The sequence below is a fragment of the Puma concolor genome, chromosome E1, assembly GCF_028749965.1.
Source record: "Puma concolor isolate L17-30 chromosome E1, mPumCon1.1.hap2, whole genome shotgun sequence".
NCBI lineage: Eukaryota > Metazoa > Chordata > Mammalia > Carnivora > Felidae > Puma > Puma concolor.
In genome coordinates, this window is record NC_141680.1 from 52,113,540 (window position 1) to 52,140,619 (window position 27,080).

The following is a 27,080-nucleotide window of genomic DNA, read 5'->3' on the forward strand; positions in this document are numbered from 1 at the left end:
AAAAAAAAAAAAATAAATAAATCAACTTAAAAAAAATAAAAAAGAATCGACAGGCGCCTGGGTGGCTCAGTTAGTTCAGCATCTGACTTCGGCTCAGGTCGTGATCTCATGGTTCGTGAGTTGGAGCCCCACGTTGGGCTCCGTGCTGACGGCTCAGAGCCGGGAGCCTGCTTCGGATTCTGCGTCTCCCTCTCTCTCTGCCCCTCCCCTGCTTGCACCTGTGTCTCTCTGTCTCTCTCAAAAATAAATAAACATTAAAAAAAAAACCAGAATCTTGCTTTAAAAATAAAAAAAGCTTAGGTGATTTGCCACGGTCACGGCCAGAGTCCTAATTCAGCCACATGTGTTGGGACATTCGCATGCGAGGTTCGTCTCCATCTATAAGACCAAGGGCTGAGGGTTTTTTTGTTTTTTTTTTTTTCAGGAGATAAAACTGGTTTGACCCCCACTTTTTCCAATGGCTAAAGCTTCTCCCAATTCTCCTAACATGGTTTGAAACTTTTAAGTTGTCCCTGGCCATCTGTGTTTTTGTTAGATGTCACACAGAGTCCCAATGGCCGACCTAGGAAAGCACCAAGCATTAGCACCCCAGAGATGGAAGGCATCATTTAGGGAGGTCAGTGGAGAGAGCCAGGGATGGGGGCTATTCATTGGCTATGGGACTCTGCTTGAGTAATTTAGTTTGTTTGGACCTCAGTTTCTCTCCCGACAAAATGGGAGGAACGATTTCTGTAGCTCACGGAAGACTTTGTGAGCTTTGCGGAGTGGCCAGGCCTGTCTGAGGAGCATAATCGTTGTTGGCAGAGAAGAGAAGGTGTTTTATTGGTTTTACCCTTGGAGGAAATGGCAGACTGGACAAATCATCTGGGGCCAGGTTATTAAGTGTTTTGTCTTTACGTGTGTTGCCGCATAAAAGCATTTTGTTCTACACCACGGCTGTTTCAATCGCGGAAATGAATGCTGTCTGTGGTTCCCGCACAGGACCCACGAGAGGGACTGTTACACGGACGTGGCCCTTCCTCTGTATGAAAACCTCAACATCGTGGAGCAGCCGGTGAACCTGAGCGGTCTCGCGCAGAAATACGCGGAGAAAGCTACCCAGTTCATCCAACACGCGAGGTAAGGAGTCCCCTGGTCCCCACGTGCTGTCCCCTGGCCTCAGCATTCCCCCCAGCCGTGGTGGCGTTCCGCTGTCCCACAAAGATGGATACATGCGTGTCCCCTGGAAATGAAGCTGGAGAAGAGCCTCCCCTGGAGTCTCCAGGCCTGGGGTAGAAATTCCGCAGGGGTGTTCCCAGAGTTCCTAGGAACCCTCCCATCTCCCTGCTCAGATCACGCTCTACTGTCCTCTCCTATAAGCTCTGGACGGGAGGGTCTGCCTCTGTATTCTGGGCGCTCAAGGCATTTGTTGATTCATTAATTGACAGGGTGTATTAGCTTCTTGTTGCTGCTGTAACAAACGTACCACCACCTTATTGGCTAAAACAACAGCAGTTTATTCTCCTGTAGTCCTGGAGGCTGGACACCCAAAATGAGTCTCATGGGGCTAAAATCAAAGGTATCAACACGGCTGTTTCCTTCTGGAGATTCCAGGGGAGAAATGTTTCTTGTCTTTTCTGTCTTCCCTTTTTTTTTTTTTTTTTTTAAGTTTATTTATTTATCTTGAGAGAGAGAAAGAGCATGCGCACATGGGGGAGGGGCAGAGCGAGCGGCAAAGAGAGAATCCCAAGCGCTTACAGCGCAGAGCCCAGTGCGGGGGCTTGATCTCACAAACCGTGAGACTGTGACCCGAGCCGAAATCAAGAGTCGGAGGCTTAACCCACCGAGCCACCCAGGCACCCCGCCTCTTCTGTCTTCTGGTGGCTGCTGGCATCCCTTGGCTTCCGGCCACATGATTCTACTCTCCACTTCTGTTGTCCCTTTGCCTTCTTGTCTTCTGTAGTCAAATCTCCCTCTGTCTCCCTCTTTTAAGGACACTTGTGATTATATTTAAGGTCTTCCATAATTATTGTGATTATATATAAGAATCTCCCTATCTCAAGATCCTTAATTCAGTGGCATCGCCACTCACAGTTTCCAGCGATGAGACCCTAGATACGTTTGGGGGCCGTTATTCAATATAATGCACACGGGTTGCAAATTCCAGCATCTAGGGGGCCCTGCTCGCTAACCGGACAGAGGGAAGCAGACTGAGTGTAAGGCTTCAGGGAGCGGTGAGCCCTTGAAAGCCCAGGCCACACACAAGACACCTGGCCCTTGCGTGAAATCCCCTGATCCTTCAGTGTTAGAAATGACTCGTTAAAAATAACAAAGAGCAGAAACCGTGCCACGGCGTGCGCCCCGGCCCAGTGCAGATACACAGACGGTGGGGGGCAGGCACGTGCCCACACGATCACCCCCACCCCATCACTTCAGCCCTGCCCTGACCCTTCACAGCTGCCTTTTCTCTGGCCTCTCATGAGCCCCTGTGTGCGCGGCTCAACTTTCTCCCAAGACTGCAGACTCCTCCAGGGCAGTGGAACAGCTTCCAGCAGTTTCTCTCGTATGCCCCACAGCCTTAACCTCAGAGGGCAAGAAATAACATGCCGGGTGCCTGTTTGCCTGTGCAGAATAAAAAACAGACTCCACCTGTGGAAAACAGATCACATCAGTCCTTGAACGTGCAAGGATGCCCCCAAGCCCTTGCTCAACCACAGATTTTTCTGGAGAGCAGGGCTACAGGCGGAGCAGAGGCAGCAATTTTTTCTTGATAATAAAACCTACTTATGGCCTAAATCTGGAGGGCAGCCTATTGGGGCTTCAGGGATTGCATCTTATAAGTTTTTCGGGCCTTCCTGAGAAACACTGGCTTATTTTCAGATGGCTCATGTAAACGGGCAAAGCTCCTTCGCCCATCTGGAGGGTTGAACACGTCTGTGCTCCCTGGGGCTGCGAGATGGTTCAGCTCCCCGTGCCCTGTGACAGGTGGATGCTTCATGGCTGGGGGGGACAGTTCAGTCCTGCTTTTGCTGCGCTTTGGACAGCACAGGTGTCCGAGGAGGGGTAGCGGCCGGCTGGGGACTGCTGAATGCTCTCCAGGGGGCACGGGCTGTTCCTCCACCAATCAGCTCCAGAACAGAAAATTCCACGAACAATCTCCTTATCGTACGAAGGAGGTGAAGAGTTTTGCTGATTTATTAATCAGTTATTAAGAGAAAAGTCACATGAACCCCGTTGTCTTTTAACTTTACGGGAAACAATCCTGAGGCGTGCTGATTTCTTTAGGATCTGACTTGCCAATTCATCCATGACTTTTGGAGCATCAGCAAGAAAGGTCCCTAGATCTGTACTCCTCCTGTGTGACCCCTGCCCCCAGGGCCTGGGCCCCACTCTCCCCACCCGGACCTGTTTGTCAAAACCGCCAGGAGTCCCTAGGGTGGGATTTCCCGCTTCTTCTCGGCAGGAAGCCCACCTAGACTTCTTTGAAAGTTTTTACTTAGATCTTTAGTTGAATTTAAATTTGTTTATTTATTTATTTTGAGAGAGAGAGTGAGCGAGAGCAGGGGAGGGGCAGAGAGAGAGAGAGAGAGAGGGAGAGAGGGGGTCCCAAGCAGGCTCCACACTGTCAGCAGAGAGCGCGACGTGGGGCTCAAACTACTGAACCGCGAGATCACACCCTGAGCCGAAACCAAGAGGCAGACGCTTAACCGGCTTCCCAGATCTTTAGTTGAATTTATTCCCTTGACCTGGCAGCATGCCCAAAGCTAACCCTTGATTTAGATGCTTTAGAGAGCAAGCAAAGCTCCTCATTAGCCAAAAAAAAAAAGAGAGAGCAGATGTCATGGGCTCCTGGGTCACGGAGTTGCCAGTCTCCCACACCTCCCAGCCTCTGGGACTGAGAATACAGGGCCCAGCAAGGGGGGCGGTGCTGGGCCTCGGTGTGAACCAAAGCTTAGGATATTTGAAATCAGGGCACGTGGCCAACGTGGCGGGGCCTTCATCACTCAGAACGAGTCCCAGAGATACACAGGTGACAAATAAGCACCTCCCCCACCCCAACCCCGCCTGCCTGGACTGGAGCCCAGGACCCCTGTCAAGGTCTCGGTCCCCTCCTGTACTTGTCTCGAGCCCACCCCACCCCGCTCTCCCCCTGCTGGTCTGCCCCTCACCTGCCCCTCACCCAGCACCCACCTACACCAACCTGTCACCGGCCTCAGGGCTCCAAGCTCGTGCCCGGCCCCCCGCCCCTTCTAGCCCCTCTCTCGTGTGCGAATGCTCCGATGAATACAGAGCGAGGGCAAGATGAGCTAGCAGATAGCTGGGCAGTGGGGCCTGGTGTCTTCCTCTCCTGCAGGGTCTCCCCAGTGCCGTTCCACCTGCCTCCAGTGGCCATCTGCACCGCCCGCCTGTAGATCCCGTCCTGCAGGCGTCACCATCCCAGGGATCTCTTGCCTCACCCCAAAGGCGGCTTGGTCCCCCCAGTTACACCGTCCTACAGCGCCCTGCGTATAGTCCTCCTCCGTCGCTCCTGCTAATCTGTAAATAATTACCTGATTAATTTTTCAGTTGCATTTTCCTCTCCTGTTTCCAATCAGATGTTAAGCTCCAAGGAGGTGGAAATCATATCTATCATGTTCCTTGCTCTATTTCAGTGCCTGGCGTCTAGTTGGAGCTTCATAAATATTCATCGAATGAGTGAATAATGAGTGAGGGACTTTATCTCGCCCTAAAGATGTGCCCGGTGTTGTGCTAGGGATACAAACAGGAATTAGATCTGTCCTTGCTTTTGAGTAGCTCCCAGGCTAGTGGGGAGCTCCCAGGCTAGTGGGGAGACAGAATTGTGGAAAGCTGGCTTTAACACAGGTTGTGTCATCAGTGCTGATGAGTATGGTGAAGGAGGGGGGGAAGAGAGAGGCCGGGAGCAGGAGGCCATCCAGGACCTGGGAGCAGAGGAGGCGTGTTGGTGGCATTTGAGCTGGATCTTAAGAATTGACTAAGTGTTTTTAGGCAAAACACCAGGGAGGTTACTGCCGGGAGAGGAATAGCATGACCAAGGCACGGGAGGGCAGAAGGTGAAGTGTGCGAGAAGCTGGCATATAGAGAAAGAGTCTCGAAGCAGGAAGGAGGCGAAGGCTGGAAGGGACCCAGGTTGGGACCGGAGTCTGTATTCCCTATTGAGGTTCCGCGTCGAGTCCCAGAGCCCGGGAGGCGCAGGGGACAGGCAACTCCGTGACCCAGGAGCCCATGACATCTGCTCTCTCCTTTTTTGCCAGTAAAGAGCTTTGCTTGCTGTTTAAAATCAAGCCCCTGTGCCCTTCTGAAGTAGGGAACTGGGTTCAAGTGTGGGTGTGAGAATGCTATCTGTAACGCTGAAGGTCAGAGAAAGGCGGAGAAGTGTCGGAGCAAGTCCAAGCCAAGGGAGACCTCTTGTCCGAGGCTGGAAACCAACCAGGCAGGTGCCTGCTCCTTCTGGCCCTCCGGCCGGGCGCCCACTGGACACCTTTCATGGGACGTGGGGGCCCCTCACCTGCCACTTTCTATTTCAGATCAGATGGTTTTCTCCGGATTCGGATGTCCTGGGTTTTTTGTTTTTTGTTTTTAAGTTTATTTATTTATTTATTTTGAGAGAGAGTGAGTGTGAGCAGGGGAGGGGCAGAGAGACAGAGACAGAGACAGAGACAGAGAGAGGCTCCAAGGTCAGCACAAAGCCCCACGTGGGGCTCAGTCCCACAACCTTGAGATCACGACCTGAACCGAAATTGAGCTGGACGGTTAACCGACTGAGCCACCCAGGCGCCCCTGGCTGTCCTGGGTTTTAATCTTTAGCACATCTCCACGCCGTGCCCTGTCCTCTCTCTCCTGGAATGTCCTGTCTGGCATCTTACTTTTTTTTTTTTTCCTTCTCTGCTCACCACTCCACTCATTCTGCCACACAAATAATATGTGTTCCCTTCAGAAATCTCTGAAAACAGAGACCAACAGATAGGGAACAGAAAAATCACCCTAAATGCCACCTCCCAGACATAACCCCTTTCGGTAGATTTGAGCAAGTTTTTCTAGCCTCATTCTGTGCTGAGGCATCGACACACACACACACACACACACACACATATTTTTAAACAAAAATGGAATCATACTGTTTTATAATCAACCTATTTCTTTACTGGAAAGCAACTGACCTTCTCCACTTTTTATTTTTTATGCAGCACAGAGCCTGTGGAAGGGGTGGCTTGGGGGATAGACACCCCCAGGGAGCCAGTTTTGTGTGGTTTCGTTTCCTCCAGACGTTAACTTTCTGAATTCCAGCACGGCATCAGGGTGCAGGGAAGGAGGTATATCCCTGGACCCCATGCATCATGTGTTACTCGGAATTATCAATAAAAAGACTACCGTTTATTAAATGCTTACTACAGGCAGTTAATAATCACAGCTTTATCAGGGAGGTATAATCGTCCCTGTTGTACAGACAACAGAGGTTAAGTTAACTGCCCAGGGTCCCACAGCCATGAAATAAAAATTCCAGGGATTTGGGTGTAGGTCTCAGAGCCTGTGCCTCCCATCTGTCTAGGCTGCCTTGTCTCTGAATTGCACATGTCTCGCAGCCACTGGCCCGGGGCGCTGACGGGACTTGGATCATGGGCAGGAGTCTGGGACATGATGATAGGAATGGGACAGTGTGGCAGCGGGACCCTGCCCTCCACATCAGCCCATACGTGCGGTGAGCTCGTAAACGTGTAACAGCCAGCACTCTGGGGGGAAAAAAAAGCCCTGATTTGGAACATTTGCCCGTTTCTGTAGTATGAATACTCTCACCGTGACTAATTTCAGGCCACCAGAAGATGTCACTGAATGTGGAGTTGGTAAGAGATGTGCAGGGGGACCCTGCCAGATGGTATTTCTGTCACACGGATACAACAGATCATCTCGACGTGGAATGTAGTAGAAGAATCGGGATGTGATAAGTCATAAGAATGTGTTGCCTTCGTTTTTCATATAATTTATTTGGTCGTAAGTTTGTATCATTTAATTTTTAACGGTGGCCATGTTTAACAACTGGCTTCACAATTCCTGAAATTGGACCCAGCTCCGTCCAGCACGCCACTGCAATATGGTAGCGACCTGTTAGAAAAAGGCGCCCCCTCTGGGTGGGTGCAGATCTCTGCCTGGGGAGCACAGCTTGGCCGGTGGATTGTGGGCTGGAATTAGGTATCGATTCATTTTCTCAGCAGGACGTCCTGGTGCAGGACAAACCTATGCAACTGTACCTTATTGTCTGTGGGAGAGCAGTCAACAGACGTCAGTCAGCACTATCCAATAGAACCCTCCCCAAGGATAAAAACGTTCTCTATCTGTGCATTTCAAGATGTAGCCAACCAGCCACTTGTGGCTACTAAGCATTGGAGATACTCGGCTAGGGCAACTGAAACACTGAATTAAATATATATATATATATATATATGTATATATATGTATATATATGTATATATACGTATGTATGTATGTGTATATGTATACATATATATGTATACATATATATGTGTATATATATATATATAAAAATTTTATATATGTGTATGTAGTGGGAAATATGCATATCACAGAATTTACCTTTCTAAGTATGCAGTTTGGTGGCTTTATGTACATTTACATTGTCGTGCACCTGTCACCACGGTGCATGTCCAGAATTTTCTTCAGCATCCCAAACTGAAACTCTGTGCTCACTAAACACCAACTCCCTGTTTCCCCCATCCCTCCAAGTCCCTGGTACCCACCAATCTAGTTTCTGTCTCTATGAAGTTCACTACTCTAGGTAGCTTCTATAGATGGAATCATACAGTATTTTGCCCTTTGGCGGTTGGCTTATTTCACTTAGCACTGTCTTCAAGGCTCATTTCTGTTGTAGCAGGTGAGACATGGAATTCTTATAATTGTTTGTTCTTTTTCATTTACATTCTAGTGAGTTAACACCCAGTGCAATATTGGTTTCAGGAGGAGAACTCAGTGATTCTTCACTTACAACATCCAGTACTCATCACAACAAGTGCCCTCCTTAGGACCCGTCACCCATCTAGCCCATCCCCCGCCCGCCGAATGCTTAATTTTATTTAACTTTCATTAATTGAATCCTAAACAGCCACATGCGACTCCCATGACTGCTGCGTTGGACAGTGCCACCCTAGAAATGTTGCAGAGAAACTGTTGGTTGAAATGGAGAAGGAGAGGCCCCTGTCGTGGGACATGTGTCCTGAGTTTTATGCCCGACAGAGAGCAGAGTACAGGCAAAGCGGGCGTCCCTTGTCCCCTACCAAGGGTCTGCTCCCCTTCCCTACCCCCCCCCCACCCCCCCCACCCCCCCCACCCCCGGGGTCCAGGATGCAGGGGGCTCCGCAGGGTGCAGTTTGAAGCAGAGCTGGGGGCATTGAGAGCACTTGATGAGGGGCGTTGTAAGTCAGGATCAGTAAAAAAAAAGCAAGGAGCAACTTGAAAATCAAATCTCTGGGGGAGGGAGGGGCGCCTGGGTGGCTCGGTTAAGTGTCCGACTTTGGCTCAGGTCATGATCTCACAGTCCATGAGTTCGAGCCCCGCGTCGGGCTCTGTGCTGACAGCTCAGAGCCTGGAGCCTGTTTCAGATTCTGTGTCCCCCTCTCTCTCCGACCCTCCCCCGTTCATGCTCTGTCTCTTTCTGTCTCAAAAATAAACATTAAAAAAAAAATTTTTTTTAAATCCCTGGGGGAGGGAGCTGGGGTAAAAAGAGCCATGCTTCTATCACGGCTCTGTATGAACTTGACTGAGCTCTCCCCTCGCCCTTACTGTGTCCCCTGGGAGACGCCCTCCCTCGTAGGCAAGGTCTGTGGGAGGGGGCTCCGGGAAGGTCCCTGCTGCTTCAGGCAGGGGTGAGGCTGTGGTTGTGCAGCCGCCTGGATCCTGATCCTAGCCCGGGAATGGGGGTGGGAGACAGACAGGAAGCAGAGGCCACCCAGGTCCCTCCACGCCCAGGAGGGGGAATCTTCAGGGTGAGAACAGGGGCAGCCAGCGCCTGGGCCTGTAACGGATCCTTGATCTAGATGTTCCGCGGCGGTCATGTGCGTCCTTGGAATGGCCTGTGGTCAACCTGAGTCATCCATTCATCTCTTAGGGAAGGGCCAAGGCTGTGAATGGATGTGACGGCCGGGATCCTGCAAAAGAACAGATACAATTTTAAAATATGTTTGCACTGGGTTTTAACGTGCAACAGTTAAGACCAAACGCTTTGCTGTCAGCCAGATGCGAGTTTGAATCCAGACTCTACCACTTACGAATTGGGGAACCTTGGACAAGCCCTGTCCCCCTGAGCCTCCGATGCTTCATCTGGGAAAGGGAACCTGAGGGTTAGTATGAGGGCGAATTTAGTCAGCACGAGTCACATTTCACAGGCTCTCAGTAAGTGTTAAAGGGCAGTAACGATTATTACAATGACTCCCAGTTGTTGATCGGCTAACCGGATTATCTCCACATTCCCTTGGAACGTTGTGGAGCGATGGGTACTTCCTCAGCACCTGGGGCGGAAGGAGTTCTGGGGCTTTTCTCTGAGGCGAGGGAGAGCCACGGAGACCCTCAACAGGCCAGCAGAGCCTTCTGGAGAACTCCCTCTTGGCTTTCCCGTTTCAGTGCCAGCGGAAGGCCCTTCTTGCTGTACGTGGCCCTGGCTCATATGCATGTACCCTTATCCGGGACACGGCTCTCTGCAGACCGACGGGGCCGGAGGCCATATGGAGCAGCTCTCCGGGAGATGGACCGCCTGGTGGGCCAGATCAAGGACAAAGTCGACCGCACGGCAAGAGAAAACACATTCCTCTGGTTTACAGGTGAAGTAGTAACGACACAGCCAGCTCGCTGAGATCTACTCGATAACCCTACCTGCACCCCCCTCAAGGGCAGAGTCTGGGCTAAGTGATCCTTTCTCACAGGGCAGGGGGCTTGCTTTGAACTCGGCCTCCTGCTAGTGTTTGTCGGCCCGAGTGCGGAGCACCTGTCCACTGGGGCCTCCAAGGCTGAGCCCCTGGAAAAGTTTGTGCCGAGAGCAGGTGCCCTGCCGGCCTCTTCTGTATTGATTGAGGGCCCTCTGGGTGGCGCTCTCAACTTTTAACGAGTGACTTTGGCGTTGCTGGTGTGTGCAGTCCTCCGGCAGCTCAGGCGCATCGGGTCCCAGGTGCCAGTCTGGAATGGGGGCAGCGGTTGAAAACACTGCTTTCAGGTCAGGCAGAGACCCGGTTTGAATCTGGAAAAGGCACCTCAACATCTCTAAGCGTGTTTTCTAAGTGAGCCTCCAATGGCATCTACTGCAAAGCGTGTTGGACGATCGTGAGATAGTGTAGGTGAGGCGCTGGGTGCGTCAGAGGCACCCAATAACATAGCTGTGGGTCTGAGGACCATCGTAAAACTTTATGAAAAGGCAAAAGCATCTGAGCCAAGAACCTCACCCTGGGGCTTAGCTTGGGGCAGGGAAAGCCCACCTCTCTGAAGGCCTCACATAACTGGACGGTTCTTTGAGGGCAGGGATCATAATTGTTTTTACGGGTCCTTCTGCCCAGTCCCCTATGCTGCACAGGGATATGGACGAGGGAGGGAGAATTGGCAAAAGAGTCCAGAAGCCCGTTGATCTCTACGTGTTGCTTCTTTTGGTTTCCAGGAGACAACGGCCCGTGGGCTCAGAAGTGTGAGCTGGCCGGGAGCGTGGGTCCCTTCACTGGATCGTGGCAGACTCATCAAGGTAGGGGCTCTGCTGGGCTTGGTGCGTCCCACCTTGGGTGCCGGGCCAAGGCCGAGCTGTGTGGTTCTGTCTCTGGGAGGACCAGCTCACGTGCAGGCCTTCTGGCCATCGTTAGAATGTTCTGGCCGCAGACAGGTTGCTCGCCAGCCACCAGTTCCCAGGGAAGAAATAAACTGGGAAATAAGAGCGTTTTTGTTCAGCCTCGACCACCCCTTTCTCTCCTCCCCACCCCCACCCCTCACCCCTGGACTCCCTCAGGAGACCTGCCCTCAGTCCACGGACCTTCCAGCAAGTACACTTCATCTTGACTTTCATCCCATTGCCCTTGCAAACTTTGGCCTTCTCCTTCCTTCCTTTCTTTTCTTTCCTGTTTATCTTTTTTTTTTCAGTCATCCCTTCCTCCCTCCACCCATGAATTCATTTCATTCATTCAGGAAACATTCAGGGCACAAATACGTTCTCGCTAAACCTTACATTGTTGAAAGGGAGGGAGTAACACCTCTATTTACAGATGAAGAAGGAGAGGGGCTCAGGGAGGCCGAATAACTTGCCCAAGGTCACAGCTTGCGAGGGTGGAGCCAGCACCCAAGTTGAAGTTGGTGGTCTCCCCACCGCAGAAATCTGCCTCCCTCAGCCCCCAGCTCGGTGCCCATGTGCTCTGGGAAAGTCTCCCCCTCCGCCCCGGGGACCTCACTTCCTAAGACAGCTGCAGTGCCGGGGACAATTCGGCAGCGAGGAGCCCAGGCTTGGAAAATATGCCTGTCGACCCACCAGTTCCTCCTCTTTTTTTTTTTTAATTTTTTTTTTTTTCAACGTTTATTTATTTTTGGGACAGGGAGAGACAGAGCATGAACGGGGGAGGGGCAGAGAGAGAGGGAGACACAGAATCGGAAACAGGCTCCAGGCTCCGAGCCATCAGCCCAGAGCCCGACGCGGGGCTCGAACGCACGGAGCGCGAGATCGTGACCTGGCTGAAGTCGGACGCTTAACCGACTGCGCCACCCAGGCGCCCCCCTTTTTTTTTTTTTTTAAAGAGTTGGGCTTGGGGCGCCTGGGTGGCGCAGTCGGTTGAGCGTCCGACTTCGGCCAGGTCACGATCTCGCGGTCCGTGGGATCGAGCCCCGCGTCGGGCTCTGGGCTGATGGCTCGGAGCCTGGAGCCTGTTTCCGATTCTGTGTCTCCCTCTCTCTCTGCCCCTCCTCCGTTCATGCTCTGTCTCTCTCTGTCCCAAAAAAAAAAAAAAAAAAAAAAAGAGTTGGGCTTTACCTGAGTGTCCAGCAAGAGAGGGGTGCTTAAGGAAGATAGTCACATTGAAAGAAATACTAAGGAACTACTGAAATGATGCATATTATTGACCTGGAAACATTTACCTTAAATACTTTTCGGGGAGTGAAATAGGTTACGAAGGAGTATGCCAAGTATGATTTTATTAGGTCAAAATAAGCATACCGATGCTCAAAAATCTTTTTAAAAAATGTTTATTTATTTATTTTGAGAGAGAGAGAGAGAGAGTGTGTGTGTGTGTGTGTGTGTGTGTGTGTGTGTGTGTGTGTGTGAGCAGGGGAGGGGCAGAGAGAGAGGAAGAGAGAGAACCCCAAGCAGGCTCTGTACTGTCAGCGCAGAGCCCAATGCGGGGCTTGAACTCATGAACTGGGAGATTATGACCTCAGCTGAAGTCAAGAGTCAGACGCTTAACCAACTGAGCCACCCAGGCTCCCCAGTTCTCAGAACAACCTTGAGGTACCAAAAGCAACAAAAGATTAGGAGTAATTATCTCTAGGTAGGGGAGAGAGGGTTTAAGTGTGTGTGTGTGTGTGTCCTAAAAGATTAAAATAAGTTTTAAGACAAGTGCTTGCATCCGAGGGGGTCGGGGGTGGGCTTGGGGAGATTGCCCCCTGGGCGAGAGTTCCCTGCTGTCCAGCTCCTGAGCTACGGCCTCCGGTGTCTCCAGGTCAGAGGACACAAACTGCCTTTCTTATTAGTCCGGCAGAATATTTGTAGTTACCTAGAAACTAGAACATTCGTGCATCTCGTGGCCAGTGGCGAGAAGGGAGTGCTGATCTTTCATTTTTGTTTGTCACCTTTAACCTGGTATCTGTCCGATCAGATCCCTTCGAGAACTTCACCAGCGACTAGCTGCCGGGACGGCAGCCGGGTCTCGTGCCCTGAGGATTGGAGCTGTGGTACGAGGAGACCTGGGTGCCATCTCCCCGTAGCCTGTCAGTGGCTGGTCTGCTTCATCTCTCAGGATGTTGTTTCTCTGCCTGCGTAGTGATGTCTTTGGCTGGTCCGGTTCAGGAAAGCTGTCTGGAGAAACGGTCAGAGAAAGGTACCAGGACTGGAGGAGGATGTAAATGTGCTTGGTGCTTGGTAACAATAGCCCTAGAGAGAAGCCGTGGAAGCTGGGAGTGATTGCTGCGTCAGCTGATTGTGTCTCCTCCTCTCCGTACCTGGGAGACCCTCAGACCAGATGGCCAGCTTCAACGCTCACCTGGAAAGCGTGGAAGAGCCTAGAATCCAGACTCTCCAGGGCCCAAGTCCAGAAGGCATGGAGACCTCGGGTGGGGTGGATAAGCTGTGTCACTAAGTGGCCCCTGCACAGATAGCTCTCTGTTCCCTAAGAAGATGGCCTCCGAGCTCTTATCTGAAGACCTGCCTTCTCTTGTCTCTCTCGCCTTTACGAGACCGTTTGGAAAGAGTGAATTAGGGTTAGCTGTGGGGAAGGGGGCCCTGCTCTTTGAGGGGAGTACTTTGCCCTGTGAGAAACACAGTTACCAGCTGGGCAAGTTCCACTTTTCCTTTCTGTCCTTGCTCCTACGGGCATTTGTTGAGCACCTATTACGAGCCAGGAAGTGTGCTCAGTGCTGGAGACGCAAAGATTCAACAAAGCCCCTGGCTTTAAGGGGTGACAGTCTAGAACAGTGTTTCTAAGATTTTAATGCGCGGAGTCCCCTGGGGGTCCCGCAGGTCCGACGCAGTAAGTCTGGGATGGCCGCGGAGAGGTTGCGTTTCTAACAGGCTCCTGGGCGATGCTGATGAGGCTGGTCCAGAGATCACACTCCGAGAACCACTGAGCTAGAATGTCCACGTGGAGACTGTAGGAGTCTAGAACTTCCAGGTTAGATCAGTGGAACTTAACAGCGCAAATTCTAGGACCTCACCACCCCTCAGACTACTGACCCAGAAACTCTGGGGGTAGATCCTGGCGATCCGCGTTTTCCCAGCAGTCCGTGCTTTACCATGTCCTGCGGGCGATTTTTCTTTGACGCAGGTTAAAATTTGAGCCCCACCTATTGGGGGCTCCCCTGTCTCGTACACCAGACACACGAGCCACACTTCAAGGGCTCAGAAGCCACATGTGGCTGGTGGCCACCATATCGGGCGGTGTGAAAAGAGACCATCACCGCAGGCAGTTCCAGGAGACAGTGCCGGGAGTCTGCACTTACGCAGGAGATTATAATTCTGGGTGAGAACTCCGTGATCAAGGGGAGTGCAAGGACGTCGCACCCACACAGGAGGGTGGCTTCCCTCCGTCCTTCCCTCCTTCCACGAAGGCTTCCACGAGTGGTTTCGGTTTTGAAGAATGAGTAAGCCACAGCTAGGGATTTGTAGGCTAGGGAGCTCGGAGCAGCCCGGGTAGGGGCGGGAGGACCACAGAGTAGGAGCCTGTGTGTGTGTCTGGGGCTTGGGGAAGCAGATGAAGTCGGGGGCGGCAAGGCCGAAGGGAGAGCCTGGGCCAGCGGTCAAGGGTCTTTTGTTTGAGGAGAACAATTTTGGCCTTCATTCTAAAGACATGTGGAATTGTGGGAAGTTTTCACGAGTGAAGGCGCCATTACTCGACGTTTTCAACTGAAGTGAGGGGCGCCTGGGTGGCTCAGTCAGTGGGGCATCCGACTCTGGCTTTCAGCTCAGGCCATGACCTCTGGGCTCATGGGATCGAGGCCCATGTCTGGCTCTGTGTGCTGACGGTGTGGGGCCTGCTTGGGATGCCCTCTCTCTTCTCCTCTTTCTGTCCCTTCAGCTCTCTCTCTCTCTCTCTCTTTCAAAATAAATACATAAACTTAAATAAATTGAAGTGAGATTCTGTAACATAAAATTAACCATTTTGATGTGTTTCTGATGTGTACAGTTCGGTGGCAGTGAGCAAATTCGCGGCGATATGCCGTCATCACCTCTGCGGGGACCCCAGACACTTTCCTCCCCCCAGAGAAAGCCCCAGAGAAAACCCCATACGCTTGTAATGCTTGCCCCCCCCCCCGCCATCTCCTACCCTTCCCAGTACTTCGTTCAATTTTAAAAGACCCCCTCTTATGTCAGTGGGGCTGAGGGCAGAGAAGGGGGACAAGACTACACTAATTTCTGCCGAGCCCCAGGTGATAAGTGAGAAAAAGCAAGTGACAGAATCCCCAGGAATATTCCGGCATTCAAAGAATGCCAGGGTAGGAGCACATCTCAGCAATCTTCATTCCAACCACCCCGTTGGCCAAAGGAGGAAACTGAGGCGGAGCAGGGCGGAGGGCTTTCCGAGGCTGGCCATTGGTCAAGGGGGCCATGTCATTTGACCTCCACCAGCTCATTACTCAACCCGCATGATGGTTGTTACTCACGCTGTGTTATACCCGGCTAACTGCTCAGCCGTCTGGAAAATCCTAGGCTGCTTCTTTGGACCCCATGGTTGTCAAGGGAAATGTCTTCAGCCTCTGTAACAGTGTGAATCTTTCTAAATCTGCAGGAGGCAGAGTGGAGAGGTGGAGAGCTAATGGCTTTGGGAGCCCCGATGGGGCGCGAGTCTCCACGCAACTTACGAATCGGTGCCCACCGGGCCGCTCCCCTGGACAACCCAGTTTCCTTCCCTGTAAGGGGGGACTGTAGACCCAGCTCGCTAGATGGCTGGCAGGGTCAGCTGGGGTACTGCCCACGAGGCACCCAGCCTCATGAATGTCTCCTCCTAACCCCCATGATTCTTTAGTTCTTTGTTCCCAGCTGAAACAGACCTGGGGCGGGGGGTCCCCCACAAAGAGAACAGGAAGGGGATGGGAAAATGGCCCTGAACAAGGTTTCCCCACCAAACACTGTGGGCAATTTAAGTAACATAGGGGTAACTTTCCAAGTGTTCTGAGACTCAGTCTGGGGAAACTTTGCTCGGAAGCTGGATTTCAGTCTTTGAGAGGACACTCTTCTTTGGGGGGGCGAGGCATACAAGTGCGGCTTACTGTGGTACCCGTGGGGCACAGCCCTTGACTTCATGGTGGGGTGGGGGCCGGATGCCATCCTCCTCTTTTCTCAGGAAAGCCTGAAGGTGAACTTTGCATAGGGGTAAACATTTCCCCTTCCTCATTCTCCAAACCGGCTTCCTGTCAGCTATTCCAGAACCTTCCTCCTCCTCTCTGCCCAGCACGCTGCTGGGCACTCTGGGAAGTCAGGCAGAGCCCTGCGTGCAAGGGGCGAGGCCAGGGGGCTCAGGTGGCGGCAGGGAGGCTGGGGCTCCCTCTGGGCCACCTGCTCCTCCTCATCCGGGTTCGTCTTCAGTGGGATGCCTGCACACCCCACTGTAAGGGGGCCAGTCTTGAGAGCAGATGAAGGAGAGAAGGCGGTCAGTGTTTTCGCAACGGAGTAGGACAAACAGTACCCAGAGCCCGGCTTCTTTCTCCCCGCAGCCAGCCCGCTACGTCAGGCCACGCGCTGCCTTCCCCTGTTCCCGGGGCCCCAGGCCCCCCTCCTTGTCTTCCCTTTCCTTTCCTGGCTGAGCCGCCTTGCTCAGCTGATGGGATGAGGCAGCGTCTCCTGGAGCCATCTCTTCGCCCCGTGCAGGAGTGAGGATGCTCCTCTGGGCTTGGCCTGCGCCCTGCAGGGGCGAGGAGAAACTGAACCGGGGCGTGGGGGAAGCCGGGGGCAAAGCAGAGCGCCCCTACTTTTTCCCAAACAAAGAGGGCCTGCGGGGCGTGCCCCCTGGCTGATGCGGACCCCCCCTCCCCCGCCAGCCGGGCCCCCGGTGCTGTCCTGGTTCAGAGCCCCTGACCCGCCCTTCCCCGCTGCAGACCTCTTTCCTACCCGGGACAGAACTCACACCTTGTTTGTCCCCTAACTGACTGCTCCTCTCTGTCTGGAAAATCTTTTCTTGTTTTATTTGAAGAGCAGAACTGTTCCTTCCTCCCCCTTGGTGATGAGGAAACATTCTGTTGAATTTGGCATCCTCAGCCTTCTAAGAGACCTTGGTTGTTTGTAATTTAATGCTATCAGGTTGTTGCGTAAGCTTTCCCACTGGGAAGCAGGCTCTGCGTCCTGGGCCTTCTGTGCAGTTTGGGGCAGGGGGTGGGGTGGAGAAAGGTCAGAGGTGGGGCTGGGTGAGGGAGAGAGGGACAAGGGATGTTGGCTGTGGGCCCTGGGGAGGGGGGGCGGGCAGGGCCAGCTGGTGGGGGCGCAGTGGAAGTCAAATTGTGTCTCCTTCTGGGACATTGGCCACCCGGCTTGGAATGTCCCCATCACCACGCTCAAGGCCACCCCAGGCCAGCCAGAGTCCTCGGTCCAAACAGAGGCCCGTCTGCCCTGTGTTTCTAGAAAACTAGTATGCTACGGGTATCCTTGGCAAGGGCGAGTATTTATATTTAGAAATGAAGACTGCTTCTTTAGAAGGTTATAGAATGCACACTCCTCAGGACAGGCATGGTCTTCTACCCAGGTCACAAATACAGATGCCAGGCAGGTAATCTAACAGAAGAAACGATTGTTTTTTGTTAAGTCACGGGCGGTGTTAGGGAGTCCACACACTGGAGAGAGGACCCTGTCTAATGACATTCAAAATTAGTTCAGAAAATACTGTTCGTGCCAAACCTCACTGTCAGAGGGCTGAACCCAGTGTGTGAGTCGCCAGCCTGCAACTTCTGCTGTTTTCTGTCCGTGGGTAGTTTCGGGTTGTTTGTTTTTTGTTTTTCGAGCCTTTTCGGATGGCTTTGGTTGGGCACTTCCGGCAGGCGCTATGCCAAAGAGCTTTATATACGTTATCTTACGTAACTTTTCCCACAACTGCATCGGATAATTACAATCATTTTTCCCCTTCATGGCTGAGGAGACGGAGTCTGAGGGAGGCTAAGAATTCTGCCCAAGGGGCGCCTGGGTGGCTCAGTCGATTGAGTGTCCAGCTCTTGATTTCTGCTCAGGTCACAAATGTCATGATTCACGGGTTCGAGCCCTGCATCGGGCTCTGCACGGACAGCGTGGAACCTGCTTGGGATTCTCTCTCCCTCTCTCTCTGCCCCTCCCCTGCTCACTCGCACGTGCACACTCTCTCTCTCAAAAATAAACATTAAAAAAAAGGAAGGGGTGCCTGGGTGGCTCAGTCAGTTAAGCAGCCGACTTCGGGTCGGGTCGTGATCTCACAGCTTGTAGGTTCGAGCCCCGCGTCGGGCTCTGTGCTGACAGCTGGGAGCCTGGAGCCTGCTTCGGATTCTCTCCCTCTCTTCTGCCCCTCCCCCGCTCACGCTCTGTCCCTCTCTCTCTCTCTCCTTCAAAAATAAATAAACGTTAAAAAAAGAATTAAAAAAAAAAAAAAAAGAATTCTGCCCAAGGCCACACGTGGAGAAGGGAACGCACCGGATGTAGGACGACACCTGCCTGACTCCAAAGACATCCTCCTACTTACCTTGCTAATACTTATCAAACTCTGGTCCTCAGACCGTTGGCATCAGAATCACCTAGAGTCAGAGGCCTACCCTAGGCTTATTAGGAATCTCTGGGGGTTCTTCTGGCGGTTCGGTTGTGCTGACAAGCTTACGAAACTCGTCATTTGCGAGGCTGCCCTTCGGACTCGGGGAAGCACCGCCGCGTGTCCTTTCTGGGAAAGACCTCTGTTCCTCAGCGCGGCCTGCCCGGTCTCCGTGCATCATGGAATATGCCGCTTCACTTCCGCAGCTGGGGAAGAACGAGCAAGCAAATTCATGAATCATGGTTCTGTTTATATTTTGGTTGCTGAGGCTAAATATTTATTGCTTTAAGTAAGAGGTTCTGCCTTAATTAGAGTCATAACTAACCACAAGTGCACTAAAATGTGTTCTCATGACCATAAGACATGCATTTCTCGACAGAAAGCCAAATGTAACCAACACTTTTAAGGTGCCGGTGCTGCTGATCAAAGTTTGAAGGTTTATCTACACCGACAAATAGCTTTCGAAACAAAAAATAGTGCAGAGAAGTTCAATTTATGGACTTACCTATTGTTCTTGCTTACTGTAAGTAACACCTGTTAGGATCCTGTGGCATAAAGGTAAAAAGGTGTGGGCAATATAAAACTGAGGCTTAAAAAGCGTAGAAGCCGCATTTAATTTTGAAGCGCGTTGTGTCCACTTCCTGATTTCACCCCTTGCCCCCCTTGCCCTTGTCCTAGATGGGTGCTCTCCCCATTAAGTCACCAGGAGAGCTTTAGAAGATACTGATGTCCAGGCCCCATCCCGGGCAAATTAAGTCATAATTTCTGGGAAAGGAACCTTGGCCTGGGTATATTTTAAAAGCTCCCCTAGTGGGGTGCCTGGGTGGCGCAGTCGGTTAAGCGCCCGACTTCAGCCAGGTCACGATCTCGCGGTCCGTGAGTTCGAGCCCCGCGTCAGGCTCTGGGCTGATGGCTCGGAGCCTGGAGCCTGTTTCCGATTCTGTGTCTCCCTCTCTCTCTGACCCTCCCCCGTTCATGCTCTGTCTCTCTCTGTCCCAAAAATAAATAAACGTTGAAAAAAAAAATTAAAAAAAAAAAAATAAAAGCTCCCCTAGTGATCCTAATATGCATTCAGGGATGAGAGGGGGCCACTGTCCTAGAAGGTTTAATGGGCCAGGGGCTGGCTATGTAGTTAGACCTGGGTTCAAATCCTGGATCTGGCATTTGCTGGCTGTGTGACCTTTGGCAAATTACTTACCCTCTCTGAGCTTTGGTTTTCTTCATCTGAAAAACGGGGATAATAGTGCCTGGCTTGCAAGGTTGTCATTAGGATTAAATGAGATAATGCAGGGAAGCAGTTAGCCTTATGCTTGGGAGTACTTTAACGTGGTGCTTAGGGGGAGCTCAGTAAATAGGAGATATTATTACTGTAATTATTGTGTTTAACTCAAATGGGTTTCCATTAGTGGGAGCAGGTATCACTGATGAGAACTAGGGGACCAAGGGCAGCTGTCCTAGGGCTCAGCCTTAGCTCTGACGGTATTAGATGTTTCTCATAATCAGACTCCACAACTCTGGGCACCCACGGGGGATGCTAGTGGGATCTTTTGAACTTTGTTCCCTTAGCGGTGCCAACGAGATACTGGCATTTGGGGCAAGACAATTCTATGCTGAGGGGCATTTAAGGAAAAGAAGTGTTTTAATGTTTATTTATTTTTGAGAGAGAAGGAGAGAGCATGAGTGGGGGAGGGGCAGAGAGAGAGGGAGACACAGAATCGGAAGCAGGCTCCAGGCTCTGATCCATCAGCCCAGAGCCCGACGCGGGGCTCGAACCCACGAACCGTGAGATCATGACCTGAGCCGAAGTTGGACGCTTAACCGACTGAGCCATCCAGGCGCCCCATTAAGAAAAAAAAAAAAAAAGTTTTAATTGAAGTATAATGAACGTACGGTGTCCTATTAGTTTCAGGTGTACAATGTAACGATTCCACAAGGCGGGGCTGTATGTTTTATAATTGCTTACCCACACTCTGGACTCCTTTAAGATAAATTCCGCTAGAGTAGGAGGTCTGCGGGCCTGGCTGGAATATGTAATTGTGTCTTTCCCGTAGAGCCAGCAGCCATGGGACAGCCAGCACTGGCTGGCCGCTCTTGATGACGCAGAAGGGGGGATCGCTTCTCAAGTGGCCACACAGAGGGGCTTCTCTAAGCCAACCTCTTTCTCTTACCCCCTGAATCTTTACGTGGGGACCGTCCACTCGGTTGACAGGCACACTTGTTATGACTGGCTGGATTTCTCCTGCTTCTCCGGCTTTGAACCCCCTGCTGAAATAAGGCAAACGTATTGAAATATTTGTTTCTCTGAAAAACGAATCCGGAAAACCAATAGCCTGAAAAAGAGCGACAGAAGAGGCTGTGGCCAACAAGCAGAACCCCTGGTGGTGAAGACCAATTAGCAAATGTATTAATTAGGAGCTGGTGTATTCTTCTGGAAACGTGCTGGAGGCGGAGACCAAACCCTGGTGCCCGCGGCCGCCGCAGGACAGGTGCTCAGCTCCTGCTTTCTGGTTGACCCGCAGGACTCTGGGCTTATTTCTTAGAACTGGACACTTCACTCTTCCTTAGCATCTGGCCTCAAAGGCTAAGCAAGTCTGTTGGAATTTTGTGCGGCGTGGATATGCACATAAGCAGGCTCCACAGTTCCACCCACCGATCCCCCAAACTTCCGTGCAAATGCCCCTCCCGGGGGTGGAATTATCTGCAGAGTCCTAGCACGTGCGGTCGGTCGGGGATGCTTCCTCCCTGCTCTTTGGCCTTGAACTGCAGCATGAGTTATGCATTCCAGAGCCACGTGGGAGTGCGTTTCAGGCTTGCTGCAGTTCTGAATTCTCTGTTCCATGTGCGTGAAAAATTGAGAGTGGGCTCTGTCCGTATTTATGGGAGAGGTGGCGCCCGATGCGGAGAATGCATTCGAGACATCTTGGGGCGGGCCAAAGAGCTTCCCCTTCAGCCTGCCGAACCCCACTTGGTTTCGAGAGCCCCACACCCCTAAGCATAAACAGCCTGTAGACGTGAGTTGTTTTGTGTTTGGTTTCTTACTTCAACACTTGGGGGACTCCAAAGCTGGCTATGAGAAAATCCCAAGAATGCGGAGCATTTCCGGTGTGGGGTGCTGGGCCAGGGACATCAAAGGTTCTGTTCGCGGCCTCGCGAGTGCAGAGACTTGGGTCTCGTAGCCCCCTCCCCCCCCATCATCACTGCTCATATTCACGCCAGCCGAGCATGGGGAGGTTGCATGACCACAGTACGTGTGAGCCGCATACCGCGTTCGCCTTGGAAGGGCTTTCTACACGCTAACTTTGTGGAATCCTTGGCTCAGCTGGGATGAGGGTGGGGTGTGTGTGGGAGTGGTGGGGATGGTCATGGATAATTCAGTGCTCCATGCATTCAGGATGTTTCCATAAAGCATGACCTCATCTCCTCCAGCCTGCCGGTCCTCATGATCCTGGTGGTCACTTTTGACTTAGTGGTAACAAAAATCATTCCTTGAATTACCAAAGTGGAAATTCATAGATTGCACGTAGATTGTCCTTACCCCACCCATCCCCCCCAAGAGGCAAGAGGTCAGAGCTATTACTAATGCTGTCTCCACAACAAGGGAACGACTCATTAACTCAAGGAAAAACAAAGCAAAGCAAACCAAAAGACAACAATAAAATCCTGGCCAGATCAGTTGTTGGGCGTTGAGCAGATCACACAGCTGGGGGAGTTTCTGCCTTTCTCTCTTTTCAAATAATTGTATATATTTTTAAATGTTTGTTTATTTTGAGAGAGAATGAGCAGGGTAGAGGGGCAGAGGGAGAGAGAGAGAATCCCAAGCAGGCTCCACGCTCGCGTGATTCATGTGGGGCTCAATCCCATGAACTGTGAGATCGCGACCTGAGCCGAGACCGAGAGTCACCCGGATGCCCCAAATAATTGTGTTTTGAAATCCTAAACGGTCACGTTATGGTCAGCAAGAAGACAAGGTCATTTTTATTCGACCTGTTTGTTAAACACCTGCTATGTCTTCAGTGCATAAGGCTGATAAGGTCTCATGGAGTGGAGATACACCCTCAGAAAGTCAATGAACAAACCAGACAGCCTGAAGTATTACAAGTGTCATGAAGGGGTCGCCTGGGTGGCTCAGTCGGTTAAGCTTCCGCCTTTGCTCAGGTCATGATCTCACGGTTCATGGGTTTGAGCCCCACATCGGGCTCTCTGCTGTCAGCGGGGAGCCTGCTTTGGATCCTCTGTCCCCCTCCCTCTGTCTCTTCCCCGCTCATGCACACGTGCGTGCGCTCTCTCTCTCTCTCTCTCTCTCAAAAATAAATAAACATTAAAATAAAAGGGTCATGAAGAAAATGAAGCAACGTGGTTCCCCAGAGAATGACAGAAGCAACCATTTACTTATGTTGAATCCGGTAAAATAAAATCAGGGAATGCAAGGTGTTGGCTAGAGGAATAAAAATAGCTGGTTATAAATGAAGTCATTCCTGGGAGCCTGGGTGGCTCAGTAGGCTGAGCGTTTGACCCTTGGTTTCGGCTCAGGTCATGATCTCGCAGTTTGCGGGATCAAGCCCTGCATCAGCCTCTGTGCCGTCGGCGTGGAGCCTGCTTGGGATTCTCTCTCTCCCTCCCTCGCTGCCCCTCCCCTGCTCGCTGTCTCCCTCAAAATAAACTTGAAACAGTAAATCACAAAACAAAAAAAGAAACGATTCCTTTGCTGCAGTGATCAGAAACTCTCAGTGCTTTTTGAACAGTTGGAAAACCAACTACCTGCCTTGTCTCACAGGGGGAAGTGCAGCCAAGCAGACCACGTGGGAAGGTGGGCACCGGGTCCCGGCTCTGGCCTACTGGCCTGGCACCGTTCCCATCAACGTCACCAGCACAGCCTTGTTAAGGTATGAGACCCGAACTACCTTGAAATGTTGGGATTCGGGGCTAGAAAACCACGGACCGAGGCTCCAGCGGCTAGAAACCTCGAGAAGAGAGGCCTCATCGGCCACCTGCCTTGGCCAGGCGTTCCCAGATGCCTCCTACAGCTCTGATCGTAGCCACACGGATCTCCCCGTAGGCAATCCCACGTGCTGAGTTAGGGCCCACAGTGGCTCTTTGCAAGCCATCCTCTGGGGATGATCTTGGTGACAAGAGGGGACTGGGCGGGCTCTGTGGCCTTTGATGCGGAGTCATGGCGGTGGCTCCTGGCGTCAGTGCTCTACTAACAGAAAGGTTAGCGGTAGCGTGTCCCTTTTTTTGTCTTGGGCCCGGCAGACGGGAGGGAATAGACCGCGTAAGCCACAATTGTTCCATCCTTGGGGGTAGGGCAGGTGTCCTCAGGGTGACCGCGGGAAGCCAGCATATCGCCAGCAATCACACGGGCCCAAGAAAGGCACCTAGGTGTCCGCCTACCCTGCAGGGGAGGGAGAAGGAGGCGGCCCCACTGGGCTGGCGAGGAAAGAATGCACCTTTAGGTGAGGACATTCCTACCCGTGGCAAGGAAGCTTCTGCAGTGAGGCTGCTCCCTCTATTCGAAGATCCCACCCTCGCTCTTAGCTCCCTGTTGAGGCAGATCCACGAGGCCCCTTCCTGGGCGCAGCACGAGGCTGTGGTGGCCCTTCTGAGAGCGATTCCACGCAGCTGGGTAACCAAGACCCGTGATGGGAACGCGTCGCTCATCCAGATGGGGACTTCCTCTCTGTGATTCTGTAGTCACTGGCAAGGGGGCGTGGCCGGGCGCTGCTCAGGGGCTCAGAGCTGTTGGTCTGGTCAGAGACTAATTTACGAACCAGTTCTGTAGCCCAGTGGGCCGTGGCCTCAAGAACACAGCCTCTCAGAGGAAGACAAGCTCCCTGGGCTCCTTCCCACATCCCCAGACCCGGTGGGGAACCGGGACAGCCGTGAAGGCCAGGGGAAAGGAGGGGTTAACAGCTCTGACGGCCAGGGCGGGTGGGTAGGCACTGTCCCTGGCAGCCTGCGGGCCCCCATGACCCCACGTCAGCCCTGTGCCATCAGGGGGTGCAGGCAGGTGTGACAACAGCGAGCGCTGGAGTCTGTGATGTCAGGCTGGCCGGGAAGAGGGCCAGATGGACTGCTTTTTATGGGGCTGACTTGGTGCAGTCAGGCCAAGTGTTCACAGGCTGGGCTGGCTGCGCACGCACAAATAACTCGGCAAGCTCTCAAGTTCCGTCCCTGCACACCGAGCACACGCTCCTCACGTGAGAAGGGCGTTTGCACCTACGGTCAACCACAGCGCCATGATACCACGGCACCGTGGCGTTCGTGGCCTAAGGCCCCGGAGGAGACAACGGACTGAGGGAACCATTTGGTGACCCAAGAAAGTGAGTCTTGGTACAAGACCGCGTTTGCTCGAGAGCTCCTGGAATTCTACCAGGACAGCGCTGATCCGTTACATCGGCCCCTTCGGAGGATATTTTTTGGCATTAAAGTAGTCTCAGTTGAAGCAGGAAAGTTCATCTCCATAGAATTCACCCTCTGGCTGTTTCCTCACATAAATCCACCTAAAGCAAACTTGGGTGGAGCGTCCTTACTGTCAGGCCAGGCCACCAGGCGTCTACTGTTGTTTTCCATGACTCCTTCAGGGTCGGCTCTGAGGAGAATAGCCTTCAGATCCATTTTCAAGAAACCGATGGTACTTCATGTCCTTGGAAACCCCACCAGGCACTCCCTCCTCCCCCAGAGTACTTATCCCCTATTCCAGTTCTTTATTCCTCAGAGGGACATAGATCTCCTTTCAGATCAGAGGTAAGTCCCCTGAGCCATAGAGCTAAGGCCAGAATACCTTACACCTCAATTCTGGTGGCCCTGAGGAATTATGGGAAGAGAGTGGACAGGTTGATACAAGTACTCACATGAATGCAGAAAAGTGACAAATGCGTTGGGGGGGGCAGTGGCGAGGGAGGAGGGGTCCACACGAATTCCATTTTCCATTTGGTTCCCTTTTAGAGATAATCACTGTTAATGTTCCAGCGTGCACCCGCATAACGTAGCGAGGTCAAAGAAAGGTCTTGCACAGGTCCTGACCCCGAAGCCCAGTGACACAATTACAGAGTGAGGGAAATTCATTTATTCCACAAATATTTATTGTTGTGTCCAGCTGTGGGTCAAGCGTTGCCCTAGGGACTGGGGATGGAGTAGCGAGCAAATCAGACAGAAAGTTCCTGATGGTTAGGAGCTAACTTAGGAGGCCGGGGCTTTGGCGACACGTGTCGCAAGGGCCTGGTGGTTTGAACCTCAGCCTCTAATGCAGGTTAGCTCCACATTGGCACTGTTGACGTTCTGGGCAGGATCATTCTCTGTTGTGGGGGCCCGTCCTGTACATTGTAGGATATTGAATGGCATCCCTGGCCTCTACCCACTGAATGCCAGTGGCACCTTCACCCTGACCTGTGGCAACCGAAATGTTTCCAGGTGGGACCAGATGTGCCCTGGGAAGACACACTCATGCTGCTTGACGGCCGTGGCTTTTTTTTGTTTTTTAATTTTTTTTTAACATTTATTTATTTTTGCGAGACAGAGTGCAAGTGGGGGAGGGGCAGAGAGAGGGGGAGACACCGAATCTGAAGCAGGCTCCAGGCTCTGAGGCTGTCGGAGTAGAGCCCGACGCGGGGCTCGAACTCACAGACTGCGAGATCGGGACCTGAGCCGAAGTCGGATGCTTTACCGACTGAGCCAGCCCAGCACCCCTGAGAGCCACAGCTTTGATGTGATGTCTCATAGCCGTATACAAAGACGTGAAGGTTATGCTCTGCATCTCTGAGCTGGGAGGCCACCGTCTCTATTCAGAGCAGAGAACCTCTCCTGCGATTACTGAGGCAACACGAGGTGGCCACATCTCCTTTGGGAAAACAGCTAAAGGTTCTGTTTAGCCTGGAGACCGGAGGGTCCCCGGGGGGGGGGGGGGGGGGGCGGGCGGCTCTCTTCAGATGCCTGAAACGCAGCCAGTTGTGTGGAGGGCTGATTCACCTGCCTCTGTACCGTCTTGAGGCACACGTCTCGGAAGTGGAAGTTACAAGCAGGCCATGTTCACGTCAGTGCCCTGTGGTTCGGTGTCACCGCGAGAGCAAGGTCTAGCCACGCATCTCCTTTCCAAGTCTCCCACTCTTTCCTGCATCTAGCGGTGGGCAGTGGAGGGGGAGAGAGGGAGGGGCCTTGTGTGCACCCCCCCCCCCCCCCACCTCCCGCTCCCAGCTATGCTCTGCTGTGGAACGGATATGCGTGCTTTGTGTCGGGCTCTTCTGATGCTCTGGGACCCCCGTGTCCCCTGAAAACAGTGCTCTTGGGTTCTTATACTGGCCTCTGAGAAGGACCGGAGTCAGGGGTCTGGGGGAAGCTGCAGCCCCTCAACGCTTCGCAGAGGGGCTTAGGCCAGGAAGGGGTGGGTACCCAGTTTTCCCAGGGGTCACAAGAGGGAATTACAACAGGAAGAAACTTACAACTAAGCGCTAAAAAGGCACTGCCCCTCCCCCGCCTTTGCTTTTGATCCGGAGGAAGTTCTGTTCTCCCCTCCCTCTGTGTCCGGGCCCACGCACCCCCAATCCTTTCTTTGGCAACCTCCTTGCCACTTCCCGCTTCCCGCCCTCAGATCACACCGCCTTTTCCCAGCTATAATGTCCCCAGCTTCCAGGAAACACCTCCCTTCCCAGCCCT

At 52.5% G+C, this 27,080-nt stretch overlaps 1 protein-coding gene across 4 annotated transcripts in view; it reads left to right on the forward strand.

Annotated features, from left to right (window-relative positions):
• The window catches only part of ARSG (arylsulfatase G), a 109,820-nt gene that overhangs the window by 69,913 nt on the left and 12,827 nt on the right, over window positions 1–27,080 (forward strand). For 3 of the 4 annotated variants that reach the window (XM_086687840.1, XM_086687843.1, XM_086687842.1), the window contains exons 6-9: window positions 982–1,119; window positions 9,628–9,824; window positions 10,649–10,729; window positions 23,206–23,314. In XM_086687840.1, coding sequence (XP_086543966.1) covers window positions 982–1,119; window positions 9,628–9,824; window positions 10,649–10,729; window positions 23,206–23,314 — 525 coding nt within the window. The remainder of the gene's footprint in view (window positions 1–981; window positions 1,120–9,627; window positions 9,825–10,648; window positions 10,730–23,205; window positions 23,315–27,080) is intronic. The other variant, XM_086687841.1, reaches the window with a different exon arrangement.